The 21,218-nt window shown below is 45.8% G+C and overlaps 1 protein-coding gene across 1 annotated transcript in view; it reads left to right on the plus strand.

Annotated features, from left to right (window-relative positions):
• Positions 1–7,080: 7,080 nt before the first annotated feature.
• LOC132383401 (phytanoyl-CoA hydroxylase-interacting protein-like) overlaps positions 7,081–21,218 on the plus strand; it is a 33,559-nt gene continuing 19,421 nt past the window's right edge. The window contains exon 1 of the mRNA XM_059954724.1: positions 7,081–7,245. Coding sequence (XP_059810707.1) covers positions 7,081–7,245 — 165 coding nt within the window. The remainder of the gene's footprint in view (positions 7,246–21,218) is intronic.

Genomic DNA, 21,218 nt, shown 5'->3' on the forward strand with positions numbered 1-21,218 from the left:
GGATCTTCTCTCAGAGTGCTATGAGAGTGTGGAATGAGCTGAAAGCTGATGTAGTGGATGCAGGTTTGATTTCAATGCTCAGGGGTACATGGATGGGAGGATGTGAAGGGCAGTGGTCCGGGTGCAGGTTAATGTGACTAGCCAGGATTTTAGTTTGGCATGGACAAGATGGGCTGAAAGGCCTGTTTCAGTGCTGTAGTGCTCTATGACTCTATTCCTCTCCTAAGCACTTGAGTCCAGTAATACCTCTCCTTCTGTCCTCAATCCTGTCTCTTTGTCATTGACTGCTGACCCCAGGCACTATGCCTGTCTCATTGGCCTTCTCCAGTAACTATCCCACTATTATATTCCTCCATTAGTACAAGGTCCCGACCTTCTTTCCTGCTGCTCCTTGTGCTCACTGATATTTGAGTCGGCATCCACACTGAACAGGTTGAAGAGGTCAAAGACGCAAGAGATTCTGCAGATGCTGGAAATCTAGAGCAACACACACAAAATGCTGGAGGAACTCAGCAGGTCAGGCAGCATCTACGGAGAGGAATGAACAGTCGACATTTCAGGCTGAGACCCTTCCTCAGAACTGGAAAGAAAGGGGGAAGATGCCAGAATAAAAAAGGGGGAAGGAGGATAGCTAGATGGTGACAGGTGAAGCCAGGTGGGTGGGAGAGGTAGAGGGCTGGAGAGGAAGGAATCTGATAGGAGAGGAGAGTGGACCATGGGAGAAAGAGAAGCAGCAGGGTTTCCTCCAACATTCCAAAGATGTACCACTAGGGTTGGTGAGATGTGGGCAGGCTATGTTGGTACCAGAGGCATAGCAACACTTGCAGGCTGCCCCCAGCACATCACGAAAACGATGGTACCAAAAATCCATTTCACTGCATGTTTCTGTTTTGATTTACCTGTGACAAATAAATCTCATCTTCTTCTTTCCTTTGAGAACTCAGCAGGTCAGGCAGGGGAATAAACAGTTGACAGTTCAGGCCAAGACCATTCATCACTACTGAAAAGGAAGGGGACAGAAGCTAGAAATGGCTCCCTTCCTTTCTGGTCTTGATGAACCTGTCCCTCAGATCCTGTTCATTTTCTCTTACCTTAAACCGGGATTTTCCTCACCTATCAGGCGCCATCTTGTAATCCCACCCCTCCCCCCACTTCTTATTATGGCTTCTACCCCATTCCTTCCCAATCTCAGCCTAAAGCATCAGCAGTTTATTCCTCTCCATAGATGCTGATTGACCTGCTGAGTTCCTTCAGATTTCCAATCGGCCTATCACCTCCCTATGATGCCCCATAAACCTCCTTCCATGGTCCACTCCCCTCTACAGTAGGATTCCTTCTTCTCCAGCCCTTTACCTCTTCCACCTATCACTTCCCAGCTTCTTACTCCATCCTCCCTGCCCTGCCCACCCAGCTTCCCCCTCACCTGGTCTCACCAATCACCTGCCAGCTTGTATTCCTTCCCCCTCTCCCCACCTTCTTCTTCTGGATTCTGCTCCCTTCGTTTCCAGTCCTGATGAAGGGTCTCAGCCCAAAACATCGGCTGTTTCCTCCCCTCCATTGATGCTGCCCGTCCTGCTGATTTCCTCCAGCATTTTGTGTGTGTTGCTGAAGAGATCGGTGTAGCTCACATTGGCTTCACTCTTTACCCTCCTTCATCTCCGGACATGGGCATAATGGGAAAACTATTAAAGCAATTAGTTTTCCATATTGGATTTGCTAAGATGGCAACAGCTCTCTTGAAATAAACTCCCAAACCATGACATCTCCAAATATCCAGATTCACAAATCAGAAATTTCATAGCCATCAGAAAATCGGCTGCACGTGACACAGTGATTCATCCAGAGCTCTATTGCCCTCACTTCCAAACTCTGTGGAGTTTGCATGATCCCTCTGTGACTTCCTGGGTGCCCCTCACCTCCAAACTCTGTGGAGTTTGCACGATCCCTCTGTGACTTCCTGGGTGCCTCTCACCTCCAAACTCTGTGGAGTTTGCATGATCCCTCTGTGACTTCCTGGGTGCCCCTGTTTGGTGGTTATCAGTCTAAGTCTCGGTATGTATGTTTTTTGTAAAACTCTATTGCATTTATTTTTTTCCTGTAAATGTTTCCCTGGGTAGTATGGTAGTTGCCCATCATGTCCCACGATGACAGGAAACCTGTGTGAGAGAGTTTCTAAAGTGGATATGGTAGCATATACATACAATGATAATAAATTCACTCTTAACTTTGCGTTGACCTATGGACTTCGAACGTAAGGGTTGGTAGGTTTATTAAGCCCATTAAGTTTACTTTGATTTATTTCCCATATACTGCACTGCCCAATTACACCCACGTTAATGTCACCAATTAACCCGAATAAACTCTTCTTGGGCTTCCAGCTGGGTACAGGTATCGATTATAACCGATGTTTCGATGACAGAGCTGATGGATATGAGAGGGGTAGAGGGAGGGAGGGGACTAAGTGAGGGGGTGGGTGGACTCATTGGTGTCAAGGGCTGGTATTAATAGAGCTTCTTCAAGCAATAAGAAATCAGAGTCTAAAACAGTGAGTTGTTGGTCTCCCACTCTCTTTGTTGCAGAAGTGACGTCTCTCTCCCTCGCTGGTGAGATACTGAAGTGCTGGGTTATGGACTATAGTTTTGTTGGACTCTATATCAGGGTCTTTTGCATTTGTGCGATGGGAGGGATAAGGGAGAGTTTTGGGGCTTCGATGTTTCTATCATTCATTCTATGGGGTTTCTTGTTTTGTGAATGTCTGTGGAGAGTACGAATTTCAGGTTGTATACTGAAATTCTCTGATATTAAATGAACCTTAAATCTTAAAAATCAAAACTTAGACTAAAGAGGCTAGAAATCTGAAATAAAACTGTAAATGATGGAAGCACTCAACAGGTAAGGCAGCATCCACGGAGAGAGAGAATCATAATTTCAGGTTCAAACCAGTTCTGCATCCTCATAATTCACAGACTATATCTTCACAGGGCAATTCGGGAGAGAGGGAACAACCCAAATGTACGATGATGGATGGGTAAGGAGATAAAAATTTCTAGCAAGAAAGCAAGTCAACAGTGTGATCCGTAGTATTAGGGAAGTGAACTTGGAGCATAAAGTCGGTAAATTAAATCCTATCGAAGCCTGAAGGTTGATTTGAAGTCTGGAAGTTGAGGACTGATGGCTGAAGATTTGGGACTGCGAGTCCACCGGGGATGTCATAGGCCAGATATCTGCAAGTCCAGGAGCCCAGTGGAGACTGGAGGCCTGGAGGCGTCGGAACCTGGGGCTGGAGGAGTGTGAGAGTGTGTGTCCGGGTGTGTGCGTGATGAAAGGGGTTTGTTTAGTTGTTGTTCTACTGAATATTGTGGGCATGCTTTGTTGGCACCAGAAAGTGGGGCAGCACTTGCCCACTGCCCCCAGCACATCCTTAGGTTGTCTTGGTTGTTAACACAAATAACACATTTCACTGTGTGCTGATGTACGTGTGATAAATAAATGAATCTGATCTTAAAAGATGGAACACGAGGAACATGAGGCATCTTAAAGGGGTTTGCCATACAACGTGGAAAAGAAATAACGAGCGAGGGTTCAAACACTGAGCGGCTGAACCTGTGTGAGATATTTCTTTATAATCAGCATTCTTCTGTTGAGAGATTTAACATCGCCATGGCAACAAGAGATGAAGTATTTCAGTTTCCGAACATTTGTTTTAATGATTGAATCCTGCATACATTCAGATTAAGATCATTGAGAGGGTCACAAATGACAAGAGACGCACAGATCCTCTTTCCCACCCCCACCACCTCCCCTTACCTTCTTGTCCACTGAGCCACTCTTGCCACACTACCTCCCATTATCTCCCTTCAGTCCACTCACTCCTGGAGTTGCTCTACACCCTTGAGTCCACCTATTCCCTCCCTTAGTCCACCCTCTGGAGCCAACAATCTCACCCTTGTCCCTCACTCATTCCCAGCCCTCCACTATCCACCCACCATCTCTCACCCTACCACCCAATACCTTAACGGCTCTCACACACCTCTGCTCAAGTTCCCCCCAGTGGGATAGAAGCTGCCTTTGAGGCCATTCCACCTCTGCCTCTGAAGCCTCACCAGCCTTGGGTACAGATTGCTGAGAGCTACAACCCCCTAGGTGTAAGTATTACCACTGCTGATTGTCCTGGCCCAACCACGTGGACACCATGCCTAAGAAAGCTCAGTCTCATTTCTACTTCCTCAGAAGGCTCAGGAATTTGGTCTGTCGCCCACTTCCAGCGCCAACGTTGCATGTCCACAACTCACTACCTACCCCTAACCCGTGCGTCTTTGGAACGTGGGAGGAACCACCAGCTGGTCATGGGGAGGACGTACAAACTCCTAACAGTCGCGGCAGGAGTTGAACACGGGTGTCTGGTACTGTAATAGCATTACGTTACCATGCCACCTCAAACACATGCCGTCCCCACTGCCTTCTTTTAATAATCTGATTTCCTAATTAATAAGCTCTCTCCATCAGCCACCCTGATTCTTTACTTTATTATCTTGATTAATAATTCCACATTACTGGCACATAATTGCAACTTCATGTGAAAACAGTAATTGTAAATAGCTGATTCATTATGCATTCCTCCACTGTGTGCAACCTCACTTAATGGACATGTTCCAAAAAGTTACAAGCCACCCTGATGGTTTCCGTTTGGAAGATTAACTCTTGTCCTTGAACCCAACATTAGTAATTATACTGTCCAGAGGCTTTGGTATCAGTGCACCACGCCACGTCATTAATTAAGCTCCCTCGGTGATTACATTACGTTAAAATAATTGGCCAATACCATTGGGTCAGCCTGAGTTCAAATATACCACGATCAATATTTTTAAAATGGAATCGTACTTCTGTACTTCCTAATTAAAGGCCAATAGCTCACAATAATATCACAGAAGGAAATTGACGGGATTAGATTATCGTGCCATGTGTCAGTTCAGATCTTAAGTACCCCGATTAAGGCTAAACCTACAACCAGGGTCATACAAATGTCATATTCAGGAGGTGATAACTCAGGATGTATCTCTGAAGGGTGGCAGCCCACAACTGGCTGACTTCATGGCTACAAATTCTCCTTAACTCTTCACGATCTCCCTGCTCTATCTTTCCCCTTCAAATCTCCATTTCTGCAAAACGTGCACTCAGTGTTCACTTAATTAGATACCTCCTGTTCCCAATAAAGTGAGCACTGAGTGTCAGGTCTCCTGCTGCTGGGGCCCATCCACTTCAAGGTTCGACGTGTTGTGCGTTCAGAGATGCTCTTCTGCACACCACTACTGTAATGTGTGGTGATTTGAGTTACTGTCACCTTCCTGTCAGCTTGAACCAGTCTGGCTGTTCTCCTCTGACCTCTCTCATTAACAAGGTGATTTCATCCACAGAATTCCTTCCTCACTGGATTTTTTTTTGATTTTTTTGCACCATTCCCTGTAAACTCTAGAGACTGTTGTGTGTGAAAATCCCAGGAGATCAGCGGTTTCTGAGATACTCAAACCACCCTGTCTGGCACCAACAATCATTCCACAGCCAAAGGGATTTAGATTATGTTTATTTATTTATTTAGAGATACAGCATAGAACAGGCCCTTCCAGCCCTTTGAGACATGTCACCGAGCAACCAACCAATTTAACCCTAACCTAATCACAATTTGTAATGACCAATTAATCTACTAACTTGTACGTATTTGGACTGTGGAGCAAAACATCAGAAACCAGAGGAAACCAATGCACATATGGAAAGGAAAGTACAAACTTGCTTACAGAGGATTTGAGCTCTGAACTCCAACACGCCAAGTGTCGCGCTAACCACTACACTACTGTGGCACCCCATTTCGTCCCCATTCTGTTTGGACTGAACAACAACTGAACCTCTTGACCATGTCTGTGTGCTTTTATGCATTGAGCTGCTGCAATATGATTAGTGATAGCCATAGAAAACTGCAGCACAGAAAACAGGCCCTTCAGCCCATCTAATCCATGCCAAACCGTTAATCTGCCTACTCCCACTATCTTGAACGCTTGAACCATACCCATCCATCCATTTACCTGACCAAATTTCTCTTAAATGTTGAAATCAACCCCACATCCACCACTTGCACTGCCAGTGTGTTCCACACTTCCACCACCCTCTGAGTGAAGAAGTCCCTCCTCACGTTCTCCTGAAACACTACACCAAATGATTGGCAAGTTAGATATTTGCATTAATGCATGCATTACGTCATGTGCGATTTGGATTAGGTGCACAGGTGTACCCAATAAAGTGGCCACTGGGTGTAGAACGGTACAGCACAGGAACAGGCCCTCCTGCCCAAAAAGCCTGTGCTGAATTGAACTGAATCTCTTCTGCCTGCACGTGGTCCACATCCCTCCATTCCCTTCCAGTGGCTGATGAGCAGGGTGCTGAGGAGCCGCCGCAGATCCCTGGCTCTCCATTGCCAGGTGGCCCTGGAAGCTCCAGGCTTCCTCCGGTGCTGGCCAACTACTCCGATGGCAGGCTGGCTCAGCTTCCAAAGGTCTACAGGTGAAAGGTATTTAAAGATTTGCTTTAATTACCACATGTCCATTGAAGCATACATTCAGTGAAATGTGTTGTTTGTGTCAAGGATTGTGCTGGGGGGCACCTCTGGCGCCAGCGTAGCATGCCCACAACTTACTAAGCTTAACCTGTTCCTTTTTTTGGGATGTGGGAGGAAACCGGAGCCCCTGGAGGAAACCCACGTGGTCACGGGGAGAACGTACGAGGTCGTTACAGGCAGCAGAGGGAATTGAACCCCAGCTGGTGATCGTTGGTTCTGTAAAGCGGTTGTTCTAACTACTCTGCCACCCTGCTTCCTTTGACCATGAAGCCCAACTTCTCATGTTGACACAACACCATGGAATGGTGATCAAGAACTTGTTTGCCGCACAGCGTGAATTCTTGAGAATCATTTCACTTTGCACATCTCCCTAAACAGAGTGAAGGGGTTTGGGAGCCACTTAGCAATAGTACTGAGTATTGTGACTGACATTTTCTCCGCTCTCCGCCAGCAGCACAGAGAGAAAACGTAACATGGAGCTCCTGTCCACTCCCCGCAACATCAAGATCACCAACATCACTTGCGATTCCTTCAAGATCTGCTGGGAGACTGATGTGAAGGACAGGGAGCGCATCACACATTACTTTGTGGACCTCAACAAGAAGGAAAACAAAGACTCCAACAAGTTCAAACACCGGGTAAGGTTACTGGTTGGAATCCTGCTCCCTTGAAGAACATGGGCTAATTGCTATGAAACACAACCCAGAACTTTCACAGTCCCCCTTACAGATATACACCTCTAAATCTTTATTTATTAACTATAAGTGCATTAAAATCTATTTTCTGTCATTAATCTTAATTCATTAATGGTCCCCATTATTAATTATATTATTCATTTTTGTTTAATTTACTGAGATACAGCATGGAATAGGCCCTCCCGGTCCTTCGAGACACACTGCCCAGCAACGTCCAATTTAACTCTAGCTTAATCACAGGACAATTTACAATGACCAATTAACCTATCAACTGGAATGTCTTTTTAACCAGAGCACCCAGAGGAAACCCCTGAGGTCGTGGGGAGAAGTTACAAACTCCTTGCAGATAGTGGCAGGAGTTAAACCAGGGTCACTGGTACTGTAAAGCAGTTGTGTTAACTACGACCCTACCATAGCACCCCAATTACTGAAACACATGTCATCATCTTTATTTATTAATTAAACTACACCCAGTGTACACCTTCATAAAGTTATGAAGATCTACACTCACTGAGTTTGTGGTCTTCTGCTGTTGTAGCCCATCCACTTCAAGGTTCAATGTGTTTTGTGTTCAGAGATGCTCTTCTACACACCCCTGTTGTAATATGGTTATTTGTGTTACCGTCATCTTCCTGTCAGTTTGAACCATTCTCCTCTGACCTCTCCCATTAACCTCTCTCAGAACAGCTGCTCACTGGATTTTTTTTTTGTTTTTTCCATAATTCTCTGTAAAATCTAGACACTGTTATGCATGAAAATTCCAGGAGATCAGTTTCTGAAATACTCAAACCACCCCATCTGGCACCAACCATCATCCCATGGTCAAAGTTAGGGTTAGATCACATTTCTTCCCCATTACGATGTTTGATCTGAACAATAACTGAACCTTTTAACCATGTACTGAATTGCTGCCACATGATAGGCTGATTAGATATTTGCATTAAAGAATAGGTACACAGGTGTACCTAATAGAATGGCTACTGAGTGTACCTTGAGTTGATAATCTTTATTAATTCATTCTTATTGATCATGGACCATATTACTGGCCACCTGCAGCATCCAGGACATCTTCAAGGAGTGATATTTCAAAAGGTAGCATCTATCATTTAGGATCCCCATCACCCAGGACATGCCCTCTTCTCATTGCTACCATCAGGAAGGAGGTACAGAAGCCTGAAGGCATACACTCACTGATTTAGGAAAAGTTTATTCCCCTCTGCCATCAGTTTTCTGAATAGACATTGAATCCATGAACACTACCTCAATACTTTTGCACTACTTATGTAACTATTAAATCAATAAATAAATAAATAATATATATATATACTTACAGTAATTCACAGTTTTTCTTATGTATTGGACTGTACTGCTGCCACAAATTGACAAATTTCACCACATATGCCAGTGATATTAAACCTGATTCTGATTCTGATTAATGTATTTTTATTAATTAATGGTCATAATTACTGATATATACACTTTATCTTCATTAATAGTCCCCATTATTAGTATATGCTCTTTAATTTTTGTTTATTAAACTAATGAAATTAAGATCAATTTGAACTCACCTCCAATTCTGTGGATTATTACTGCCATACCCAATCTCTATACTATTGTAGCACAGAAGAGACATATAATTATTTTTAATTTATTAATTGAGATACAGTGCAGTATAGGTCCTTCTGGCCCTTCAAACCATGCTGTCCAGCAATCACTCAGTTTAAACCAGGCCTAATCATGGGACAATTTACAATCACCAATTACAATAACCTACCAACTGGTACGTCTTTGGACTGCAGGAGGAAACTCACGCGGTCATGGGGAGAACGTACAAACTCCTTACAGACAGTGGCGGGAATTGAACCCGGGTTGCTGATACTGTAAAAGCGTTATGCTACCACTATGCTACCATGCCACCCCAAATATTTAGAGATGTAACACATTAAGGTATTTTAATCATAATAAAGTATTTCTGTAGATCAAAGTTCAAAGTAAATTTATTATCAAAGTACTAATATGTCACCATAAACAACTCTGAGATATATTTTCTTGTGGGCATATGCAACAAATCTATAGAGTAATGACTATAACAGGATCAATGAAAGATCAACCAGAGTGCAGAAGGCAACAAACTGTGCAAATGCAAATATAGATAAATACCATTAAGTAACAAGAACATGAGATAATGAGATAAAGAGTCCTTAAAGTGAGATCATTGGTTATGGGAACATTTCAATGATGGGGCATGTAAAGCTGAATGTAATTACCATCTTTTGTTCAAGAGCCTGATGGTTGAGGGGTAGTAACTGTTCTTGAACCTGGTGGTGTGAATCCTGAGGCTGCTGTACCTTCTACCTGATGGCAGCTGTGAGGAGAGAGCACGGTCTGGGTGGTGGGGATCTGGGATGATGGATGTTGCTTTCTTTCATCAGCATTCATGTAGATGTGCTCAGTGGTTGGGAGGGCTTCGCTCATGATGAACTGGGCTGAACCCACTACTTTTTGTAGGATTTTCTGTTCAAAGGCATTGGTGTTTCTGTACAAGGCTGTGATACGGCCAGTCAATGTACTCCCCACTACACATCTAAAGGAGTTATGATCTTTAAGATATTAAGTTACAATCTTTTACGATTAGTTTCATCTTTTCAAAATCTTTATATTTATTTATTTCGAAATAATATTTATTTCGAGATCCAGCATGGTACAGACCCTTCTGGCCCAATTACTTGCATGTGACCAATTAACCTGCTAGCCTATAAGTCTTCAGAATGTGGGCAGAAACCAGAGCACCCAGAGGAAAGCCACATGTTCATGGGTAGAACGTACAGACTCCTTACAGACAGCGTGGGAATTGAGCTGATTTCATTACTGTGCCACTTTCAAGCACACGTCACCCCCACCATCTTCCTTTCAGAATCGGATTTCCTAATGAATAGCTCTTTCCGGATTGCTGGTGCTGTAATGATGTATTTAAAATTTTGAGATTGGTAGATAGAGTTGACGTGAACAGGCTATTTCCATTGAGAGTAGGGGAGATTCAAACTAGAGGACATGATTTGAGAGTTAGGGGGCAGAAGTTTAAGGGAAACACGAGGGGGTATTTCTTTACTCAGAGAGTGATAGCTGTGTGGAATGAGCTTCCTGTAGAAGTAGTAGAGGCCAGTTCAGTTGTGTCATTTAAGGTAAAATTGGATAGGTATATGGACAGAAAAGGAGTGGAGGGTTATGGGCTGAGTGCGGGTAGGTGGGACTAGGTGAGATTAAGGGTTCGGCATGGACTAGGAGGGCCAAGATGGCCTGTTTCTGTGCTGTGATTGTTATATGGTTATATGGTTAAGCTAAATGCTACACTACCCCGTTGTACTCCACACTTTGTTCGTTATGCACTGTGTTGTATGACGTGGGCAATCTCAGTCTTTCCATGACCATGATTGTTCCTGACAAATTTTTCTACAGAAGGGCATTGCTGTAATCTGGGCAGTGTCTTTACAAGACGGGTGACCCCAGCCATTATCAATACTCTTCAGAGATTGTCTGCCTGGTGTCAGTGGTCACATAACCAGGACTTGTGATCTGCACCGGCTGCTCGTACAACCATCCACCACCTGCTCCCATGGCTTCACATGACCCTGATCGGGGGCTAAGCAGGTGCTACACCTTGCCCGAGGGTGACCTGCAGGCTAGCGGAGGGAAGGAGCACCTTACACCTCCTTTGGTAGAGACGTATCTCCAACCTACCACATTTACAATGTTTAAAAGATGCTTGAACAAACAAGTACATGGATAGGAACGATTTAAAAGGAAATGGGCTGTAGGCAGATAAATGGAATTAGCTTGAAAAGGATAAGCTAAGCCAAGGTCCTATATCTGAGCTATATAATGCCAGGATTCTATAACAGTCTTAATCAGACTTTCTTCTCCTTAGAATCAGATCAGAATCACAATACTATAAGATATAGGAGCAGAATTAGGCCATTTGGCCCATCGAGTCTGCTCCACCATTTCATCATGGCTTATCCATTTTCCTCTCAGCTCCAATCTCCTGCCTTCTCTCCCTTCATGCCCTGACCAGTCAATAACCCATCAGCCTCTGCCTTAAATGTACCCAATGACTTGTCCTCTACAGCCATCTGTGGCAATGATTTCCACAGATTCACCACCCTGTGGTTAAAGAAATTCCTCCTCATCTCCATTCTAAAAGGACATTCCTCTTTTCTGAGGCTGTGTCCTCTGCTCCTAGACTCTCCCACCATAGGAAACATGACGTGCATTGCGCCAGCAGTACAGTGCAATACATAAAATATACTATAAATTGCTAAAAGAAATAAATGTTCTGAAAAAAGGAAGAAAATAGAGAGGTTGGTGTTCAGGTTCTCTTCAGAAATCTGACGGCCGAGGGGAAGAAACTCTTCCTAAAATATTCAGTTCCATCCTCCCTGGCTGTAGTAATGAGGAGAAGGTGTGAGTGAGTTGGGGCTGGGGACCCTCATAATGGACGCTGCCTTTCTGAGGCATTACGCAGCCTGTTGTTCTGATATCCCTTCTGATCTGGACCGGCACGTGTCACTCCCGTGGTTACTAGAGTGGAAAGCACAGATTAGAGACCATCATAACCGACGCTATACAAGGTCACCAAAGGATACATCCTGGGGCAGATGATGTTACCCATTTGAACTGTCCCTTGGAACTGTACTTGGCCTGGTTTGTTATTCATACGGGGGCAACTCAGAGTTACTATCGGCTATTTCTGGTGGATACACCAAGAAGAGAGCAAACACCAAATGACAGGTGATTTTTAAATGTTCTAACACAAATTGTATTATCATCGCGAAGATAACGCTGCCAATGACAGAAATCGCATAGTCACAGAAAATGCTCTCAGCAGGTCAGGCAGTATCTGTGAGGAGGGAAAGGAGTTCGTCCAACTGAAACAATATCTTCGTCAGAGAGAGAGAGAGAGCCGGCAGGCTGAGACAGGGAGTGTCTGGGGGGAGTCAGTGTCAGAGAGAGGGGCAGTGAGGCAGAGGGTGACAGAGAGCGAGAAGGAGTGAGACAGACAGTGACAGAGAGGGGAGTAAGGCTGAGAGAGAGGGAATGAATTAGAGTGCATCAGAGAGAGGGGGGAGCAAAGCTGAGAGTGGCAGAGAGAGGGGAGAGTGAGACAGAGAGTGAGAGAGAGGGGGAGTGAGAGAGAGTGACAGAGGGGGGATTAAGGCAGAGGGTGACAGAGAGAGGGAGTGAATTAGAGTGCGTCAGAGAGAGAGAGGGGAGCAAAGCTGAGAGTGACAGAGAGAGATCAAGGCAGAGAGTGTCAGGGGGGAGCAAAGCAAAATGTACTAGAGAGAGAAGCAGGTCAGCAATAGAAAGAGAGATGGCAGAGTGAGAGAGAGAGTGAAAGAGATAGAGAGTGAGAGAGAGAGTGAAAGAGATAGAGAGTGAGAGAGAGAATCTAGGTGCACAGCGGGAGAGTCAGATTAACAGATGCAGGTTTAGAAATGTTAAGGCAGGGGAAAATAACAGGTTTGCTTTTGAGATGACACCTTCTCGTTGATTGTCACAAGAAGTCTTAGAAATCTTTCATAGTAAAGATGCTAATGGAAACGTCCACCAATTTGCGCAGAAGTGCCATCGTGTGTGTGAGAGAGAATAAGGCAGAGAGGTGGCACTAGACAGTGCCGCTCAGTCGGGCTGTCTAACGAACCTTATTAGCGAGGAATCAGCTCGGTGACTGCGGCATTCGGACCCGCTGGAGGAGCCTGTACTCTCTCCGGATGCCCGCTCACCGTGTTCTCCCCGCCGAGGGTGTGGGTTCGCGCTCGGCCCGGCTGCGTTTCCTCCGCATCACTGCCAGCACCAAGGCTGGGCAATGCGGGAGGGCTGGCCAGTTATAGAAGCTGCAGATGGACGGAGAGCTACCAGCGGGGAGAGGAGCTGGCTGGCACAGTGGCACAGGTGCAGAGCTGTGTGTGTGCGTGTGTGTGTAGGTGTGTACGCGCGTGTGCATGAGAGCGTGTATGTACGTGTGCGTTCAGTATGTGTGTGTATAAGTGTGAGTGTGATCAGCTCTAACAGACCATCTGGCCGGCAGAGAAGGAAGGACCCGGGACTGCCCTACAGCACTAAACCCCAGCAAGGGCACGGAACTCGGGTGCAGGTTTGGGTCTTGGTTTTGACCCAGACAACTGATTGCATCCCCCTCCCCCCCATCATCCCCTGTTACGGAGTGTGGGCAACAAATCATTCAATCAACTCATTGGGACAATGCACCTTAATTATGTAATGCTTTCCTGTCTAATAAATTGCGCTGACATCTCCCACTTTACATCTAACACCATCACGCCGCGGACTGACAAGATATTCATTTGTTGTCTAATGGTGCGATTCATGTGGGATTTTTTTAAAAAAAATCTCCGTGCAGATGATGAACTGCAACGTGTAACTGCCCCCGGTAACCATTACCTGCCGCTCTACAGTCTCAACAACATCCAGGGCCCGAGTCGTTCACTTTGCTAGCGGTAAATATCTGGGAATACAGATACAAGATTCCCTAAAAGTGGCGTCACAGGTAGATAGAGTCTTAAAGAGAGCTTTTGGTACATTGGCCTTTATAAGTCAAAGTATTGAGTATAAGAGTTGGAATGTTATGGTGAGGTTGTATAAGACATTGGTGAGGCTGAATTTGGAGTATTGTGTGCAGTTTTGGTCACTGAATTACAGGAAGGATATTAATAAGGTTGAAAGAGTGCAGAGAAGGTTTACAAGGATGTTACCGGGACTTGAGAAACTGAGTTACAGAGAAAGATTGAATAGGTTAGGACTTTATTCCCTGAGTGTAGGAGAATGAGGGGAGATTTGATAGAGGTATATAAAATTATGATAGGTATAGGGGAGAAAAAAACCAGAGGTCATGGGTTAAGGGTGAAGGGGGAAAAGTTTAAAGGGAACATTAGGGGGGGGGGCTTCTTCACACAGAGAGTGGTGGGAGTGTGGAATGAGCTGCCAGATGAAGTGGTGAATGTGGGCTCACTTTTAACATTTAAGGTAAATTTGGACAGGTACATGGATGAGAGGTGTATGGAGGGATATGGTCCAGGTGCAGGTCAGTGGGACTAGGCAGAAAAATGGTTCGGCAGCCAAGAAGTGCCAAAAGGCCTGTTTCTGTGCTGTAATGTTCTGTGGTTCTATGGCAGCAGAGTGGCTAGTGGAACGCTTCAGAGCGCCCGCGATTCGGGGCTCAGCTCCCACTGCTGTACATTCTCACCATGACGGAGTGGGTTTTTCACAAGTGCTCCTGTTTCCTCCCACACACGGCTCAGGGATCGGGTCGGTAAGTTGTGGGCATGCTACTTTGGCACTGGAAGCATGGCGACACTTGTGGGCTGCCCCCGCACATCCTCGGCCAGCACTGGTCATCAAACTAACAACGCATTTCACCGTATGTTTTGATGTACATGTGACAAGTAAAGCTAATCTCTCTCTCTCTTTAATCTCTCTCCACTCTCTGTGTATAAAAGCTCCCCCTCAGAAACCTCAAGTGCAGGGGTTCCCAACCTGGGAACCCCTGCTTGATGGTATTGGTCCATGGCATAAATAAAATCTGCTCTAAAATCATCCCCCTTACACTAAGCCCATGTTTTCTGACATTCTCTTCTTCTGATGTGGGGAAAAGGTTTCCCAATCTATGCTCTCATAGTTTTATACACAGTATCGGAGTCATGTCCCCCTCTTAACCTTCTCTAGATAAGAACTAGTTTAGTCAGCTTCCATCATGGACACTAACCTCTGAGGCATCCAGGATATCTTCAAGGAACAATGCTTTAAAAAGGCGGTGTCCATCACTAAGGATCCCCATCACTCAGGACCTGTCCTTTTCTCATTGCTACCATCAGGGAGGAGGTACAGGTGCCTCAAGACACACACTCAATGATTCAGGAACAGCTTCTTACCTCTGCCAACAGATTTCTGAATGGACATTGACCCTCATGAACACTATTTCACTTTTTAAAATTTCTGTTTTTGCACTAGTAATCAATTTAACTATTTAATATATGCATATTTACTGTAATTTACAGTTTTTTCCAAGGAGAAAAGACCGAGTTCACTCAACCTATTCTCATAAGGCCTGCTCCCCAATCCAGTCAACATCCTTGGAAATCTCCTCTGCACCCTTTCTATAGTTTCCACGTCCTTCCTGTAGTGAAATGATCAGAATTGAGCACAGTACTCCAAGTGGGGTCTGACAAGGGTCCTATATAGCTGTAACATTAACTCTCGGCTCTTAAACTCGATCCCATGATTGATGAAGGCCAATGCACCGTATGCCTTCTTAACCACACAGTCAACTTGTGTAGCAGCTTTGAGTGTCCTACAACTTGGACCCCCAAGTTCCCTCTGATCCTCCACACTGCCAAGAGTCTTACCATTAATACTATATTCTGCCATCATATTTGACCTACCAAAATGAATCACCTCACACTTGTCTGGGTTTACTCCATCTGCCACTTCTCAGCCCTGTTTTGCATCCTATCAATGTCCTATTTTAACCCCTGATGGCCCTCCATATTATCCACAACACCTCCAACCTTTGTGGCATCAGCAAATTTACTAACCCATCCCTCCACTTCCTTATCCAGGTCATTTACAAAAATCACAAAGAGTAGGGGTCCCAGAACAGATCCCTGAGGCACCCCACTGGTCACTGGCCTCCATGGAAAATATGACCCGTCTACAACCACTCTTTGCCTTCTGTGGGCAAGCCAATTCTGGATCCACAAAGCAATGTCCCCTCGGATCCCATGCCACTTTACTTTCTCAATAAGTCTTGCATGGGGTACTTTATCAAATGCCTTGCTAAAATCCATATACACTACATCTACAGCTCTACCTTCATCGATGTGCTTAGTCACATCCTCGAAAAATTCTATCAGGCTCGTAAGGCACGACCTGTCTTTGACAAAGTCATGCTGACTATTCCTAATCATATTATGCTTCTTCAAATGTTCATAAATCCTGCCTCTCAGGATCTGTTCCATCAACTTACCAACCACTGAAGTAAGATTCACTGGCCTACAATTTCCTGGGATATCTCTATACCCTTCCTTGAATAAGAAACACATCCCCAACCCTCCAATCCTCCGGGGTCTCTCCCATCCTCATTGATGATGCAAAGATCATTGCCAGAGGCTCAGCAATCTCCTCCCTTGCCTCCCACAGTAGCGTGGGGTACATCCTCTCTGGTCCTGGTGACTTATCCAACTTGATGCTTTCAAAAAGCTCCAGCACATCCTCTTTCTTAATATCTACATTCTCAAGCTTTTCAGTCTGCTGCAAGTCATCCCTACAATCACCAAAGTCCTTTCCCATAGTGAAGACTGAAGCAAAGTATTCATTAAGTACATCTGCTATTTCCTTCGGTTCCATTGTCACACTTGATTGGTCCTATTCTCTCATGTCCTATCCTCTTGCTCTTCACATGCTTGTAGAAAGCCTTGGGGTTTTCCTTAATCCTGTCCACCAAGGCCTTCTCATGGCCCCTTCTGGCTCTCCTAATTTCATTCTTAAGCTCCTTTCTGCTAGCCTTATAATCTTCTAGAGCTCTGTCATTACCTAGTTTTTTGAACCTTTCATAAGCTCTTCTTTTCTTCTTGACTAGATTTACAATGGATCTTGCACCTTTCCATCCTTTCCATGTCTCATTGGAACGTACCTATTCAGAACCCCATGCAAATACCCACTGAACATTTGCCACATTTCTTTGGTTCATTTCCCTGAGAACATCTATTTCCAATTTATGCTTCCAAGTTCCTACCTGATAGCCTCATAGTTCCCCTTACTCCAATTAAATGTTTCCCAAACTTGTCCATTCCTATCCCTCTCCAATGCTGTGGTAAGGGAGATAGAATTGTGATCACTTTCTCCAAAATGCTCTCCCACTGAGAGACCTGACACCTGAGCAGGTTCATTTCCCAACAACCTTGAATCTTTAATCACTCTTTCCAAGAGGATCCCTAACTAGGAGATTGTTAATTTTACCTAAGCAACACACACAAAGTGCTGGAGGAACTCAGCAAGTCAGGCAGCGTCTATAGAGGGGAATAAACAGTCGATATTTCGGGCCGAGACCCTTCAGCTGGAATCTCTCATTAATGAGGCATTTTAGGCCCACATAACAGCCAATCACTGGATCTTGTTTTGTTTCTCGTACCACTCCCTCTAACTCTCGAGACTATTGTGCATGAACCACATGGGATGAGATGGTGGGCAGGCACAGTAGCGTAGTGGTTAGCACAACACTTTCCAGTACAGGCAACCCAGGTTCAATTCCCACCACTGCCTGTAAGGAGCCTGTGCGTTCTCCCTGTGGTCACCATGGATTTCCACCAGGTGCTCCAGTTTCCTCCTACATTCCAAAGACCTACCATTTGATATTATAAATCGTCTCGTGATTAGGCCCAGATTAGCCTCAAAGGGCTGGAAGTGCCTATTCCGCACTGTATGTCAATAAATAAATAAATACATAAAATCCCAGGAATCAGCTGGTCACCCCATCTGGCATCAATAATCATTCCACAGTCAAAATCACTTCTCTCCTCCATTCTGATTTGGTTTGAATGCCTGAACTTTTTGACCATGTTTGCCTACCTTTATGCATGGAGTTGCTGCCACGATTGCCCGATTAGATATTTGCATTAACGAGCAGGTGTGCAGGTGTTACTTACGAAGAGGCTATCGAGTGTTACAGACTCCTGATGAAGGGTCTCGGCCGAAATATGTTGACCGTTTACTCCCCTCCATAGATGCTGCCGAGTTCCTCCGGCATTTTGTGTGTGTTGCTCTGGGTTTCCAGCATCTGGAACGTATTTTACCTGTGTCATTGTACAAGACCAGATCTCAGGTGGTCCTGTGCACTGAGACACATTTCAATCCTGACTCACTGATTCTTCAAACATTTGAAAGGTCAGTATTCACAGAATCCACATAACGAGGTATTAAAGGATACGAGGGTGCTTGCATTTGTGAACTGCTAAATTTTTTTCCCTCTTGGCTTAACCCGTATTCAAATTAAATAGTAAATTGTACTATGAGCAGGTGTTGCCTTGGAAACTGCATCTGAATTTGTGGCAGAATTTCGCTTCAGTTTTTATCACAAGTGAAAGGTACCAGGAGATCGGGTACTCCACTGTCCATCACTGCCGAAGACACCCTCTGCTTCCAGAGCTCAGGAGGGACTGGGTCTTAACACCAGCAAAGAGTGACCGAAAGGCAGAGGACACAAAAGGACAAAAGAGACTCACAGAGATAGCTAGTCAGAGATGTAAGTTGGGGAGAGAGAAGAGACAAACAGAGAGATGGAGAGAGTGAAAGAGAGACGGGATACAAAAAGAGGGAGGGAGAAAGAGAGATTAAGAGCAAGAGTGAGTGAGGGTGAGAGAGGGGGGTGAGGAAGGAAGAGAAAGAGAGAGAAAGAAAGAGATAGAGTGTGAGGGGAAGAAAGAAAGAGAAACAGAGAAAGAGACACACAGAGAGAGTGAGGGAGAGGGAACAGAGAAACAGAGAGTGAGGAGGAGAGGGGGAGAAGGGGAGGGAGAAAAGAACATGCCCACAACTTACTAACCCTCACAACACGCTGGAGGAACTCAGCAGGTCAGGCAGCATCCGTGGAAACGAGCAGTCAATGTTTCGGGCCGAGACCCTTCGTCAGGACTGAAGAGGGAGAGGGGCAGGGGCCCTATAAAGAAGGTGGGGGGAGGGTGGGAAGGAGAAGGCTGGTAGGTGCCAGGTGAAAAACCAGTAAGGGGAAAGATCAAGGGGTGGGGGAGGGGAAGCAGGGAGGGGATAGGCAGGAGAGGTGGAGAAGGAATGTAAGGGGAAAGCACTATGGGTAGTAGAAGAAGGTGGAACCATGAGGGAGGTGATAGGCAGTTGAAGGAGGAGGCAGAGTGATACTGGGATGGGCGAAGGGAGTGGTAGGGAATTACTGGAGGATGGAGAATTCAATGTTCATGCCAAGGGGCTGGAGACTACCCAGACAGGGAATGTGAAGCAGAGTTGAAGTGGGAGGCAACCGGGAGATCCTGTCTGTTGTGGCGGACAGAGTGAAGGTGCTCGACGAAGTGGTCCCCCAAACTGCGTTGGGTCTCGCCGATGTAGAGGAGGCCGCACCGGGAGCACCGGATGCAATAGATGACCCCAACAGACTCACAAGTGAAGTGTTGCCTCACCTGGGAGGACTGTTTGGGGCCCTGAATGGTGGTAAGAGAGGAGGTGTAGGGACAGGTGTAGCACTTACGCTTGCAGGGATAAGTGCCAGGTGGGAGATCCATGGAGAGGGATGTGTGGACCAGGGAGTCGCAGAGGGAACAATCCCTGCGGAAAGCAGAGAGGAGTAGAGAGGGAAAGGTGTGCTTAGTGGTGGGATCCTGTTGAAGATAGCAGAAGTTGCAGAGGATAATGTGCTGGATCTGGAGGCTGGTGGGGTGGTAGGTGAGGACAAGGGGAACACGGTCCTTGTTGTGGTGACCGGAGGATGGGGTGAGGGCCGAAGTGCAGGAAATGGAGGAGATGCGGGTAAGGGCATCATTGATGATGGCAGGAGGGAAACCATGATCCTTAAAGAAAGAGAACATTTGAGATGTCCTGGAACAGAAAGCCTCATCCTGGGAGCAGATGTGGCAGAGACGGAGGAACTGGGAATAGGGAATAGCATTTTTGCATTTGGCAGGGTGGGAAGAGGTATAATCGAGTAGTTATGAGAGTCAGTGCGTTTATAGAAGATGTCAGTGGACAGTCTGTCTCCAGAGATGGAGACTGAGAGATCAAGAAAGGGGAGAGAAGTGTCCCAGATGGACCAAGTGAATTTGAGGGTTGAGCGAAAGTTAGAGACAAAGTGGATAAAATTGATGAGCTCAGCATGGGTGCAGGAAGCAGCACCAATGTAGTCGTCAATGTGTCGAAGGAAGAGTTGGGGAGTGGTTCCAGTATAGATTTGGAGCATAGACTGTTCCACATAACCCATGAAGAGGCAGGCATAGCTAGGGCCCATGTGAGTGCCCATAGCTACACCCTTGGTCTGAAGAAAGTGGGATGAGCCAAAAGAGAAGTTATTAAGTGTGAGTACCAGTTCCGCCAACCTGAGGAGTGTGGTGGTGTTGGAGAACTGGTGAGGTCTATTGTCCAGAAAGTAGCAGAGGGCTTTGAGGCCTTCTTGATGGGGAATTGAAGTGCATAATGATTGGACATCCATTGTGAAAATGAAGTGGTCGGGACCGGGGAACTAGAAGTTATTGAAGAGATTGGAGGGCATGGGATGTATCCCGGATGTAGGTGGGGAGGGACTGAACTATGGGTGACAAAATGGAGTCCCGGTAGGCAGATACAAGTTCAGTGGGTCAGGAGCAGGCCGAAACTATAGGCCTACCAGGACAGTCAGGCTTATGGATCTTGGGGAGGAGGTAAAACCGAGCAGTGCGGGGTGTGGGAATTATGAGTTTTTTTTGGCTGAGGATGGAAGGTCTCCGGAGTTGATAAGGGCAGTGATGGTACAGGAGACAATGGTTTGATGTTTTTTGGTTGGGTCCTGTTCCAGGGGTAAGTATGAGGAGGTGTCAGAGAGCTGCTGTTTGGCCTCAGTGAGGTAGAGGTCCGTCTGCCAGACCACTACAGCACCACCTTTGTCTGCCGGTTTGATGGTGAGGTCATGATTAGTGTGGAGAGAGTGGAGGGCAGTGCGTTCAGAGGTTGGAACAGGAGAGAGGAGTGGTGAAGTTGAGACGGTCGATGTCTTGGTGACAGTTGGAGATGAAAAGATCAAGTGCAGGTAGAAGGCCCGGAGGTGGGGTGTCCAGGAGGAAGAGGAGTGTTGAAGACGGGAGAAGGGTCATCAATGGGTTAGGGTTACTAACCCTAACTTGTGTGTG

The sequence above is a fragment of the Hypanus sabinus genome, chromosome 1 (genome assembly GCF_030144855.1).
Source record: "Hypanus sabinus isolate sHypSab1 chromosome 1, sHypSab1.hap1, whole genome shotgun sequence".
Lineage (NCBI taxonomy): Eukaryota > Metazoa > Chordata > Chondrichthyes > Myliobatiformes > Dasyatidae > Hypanus > Hypanus sabinus.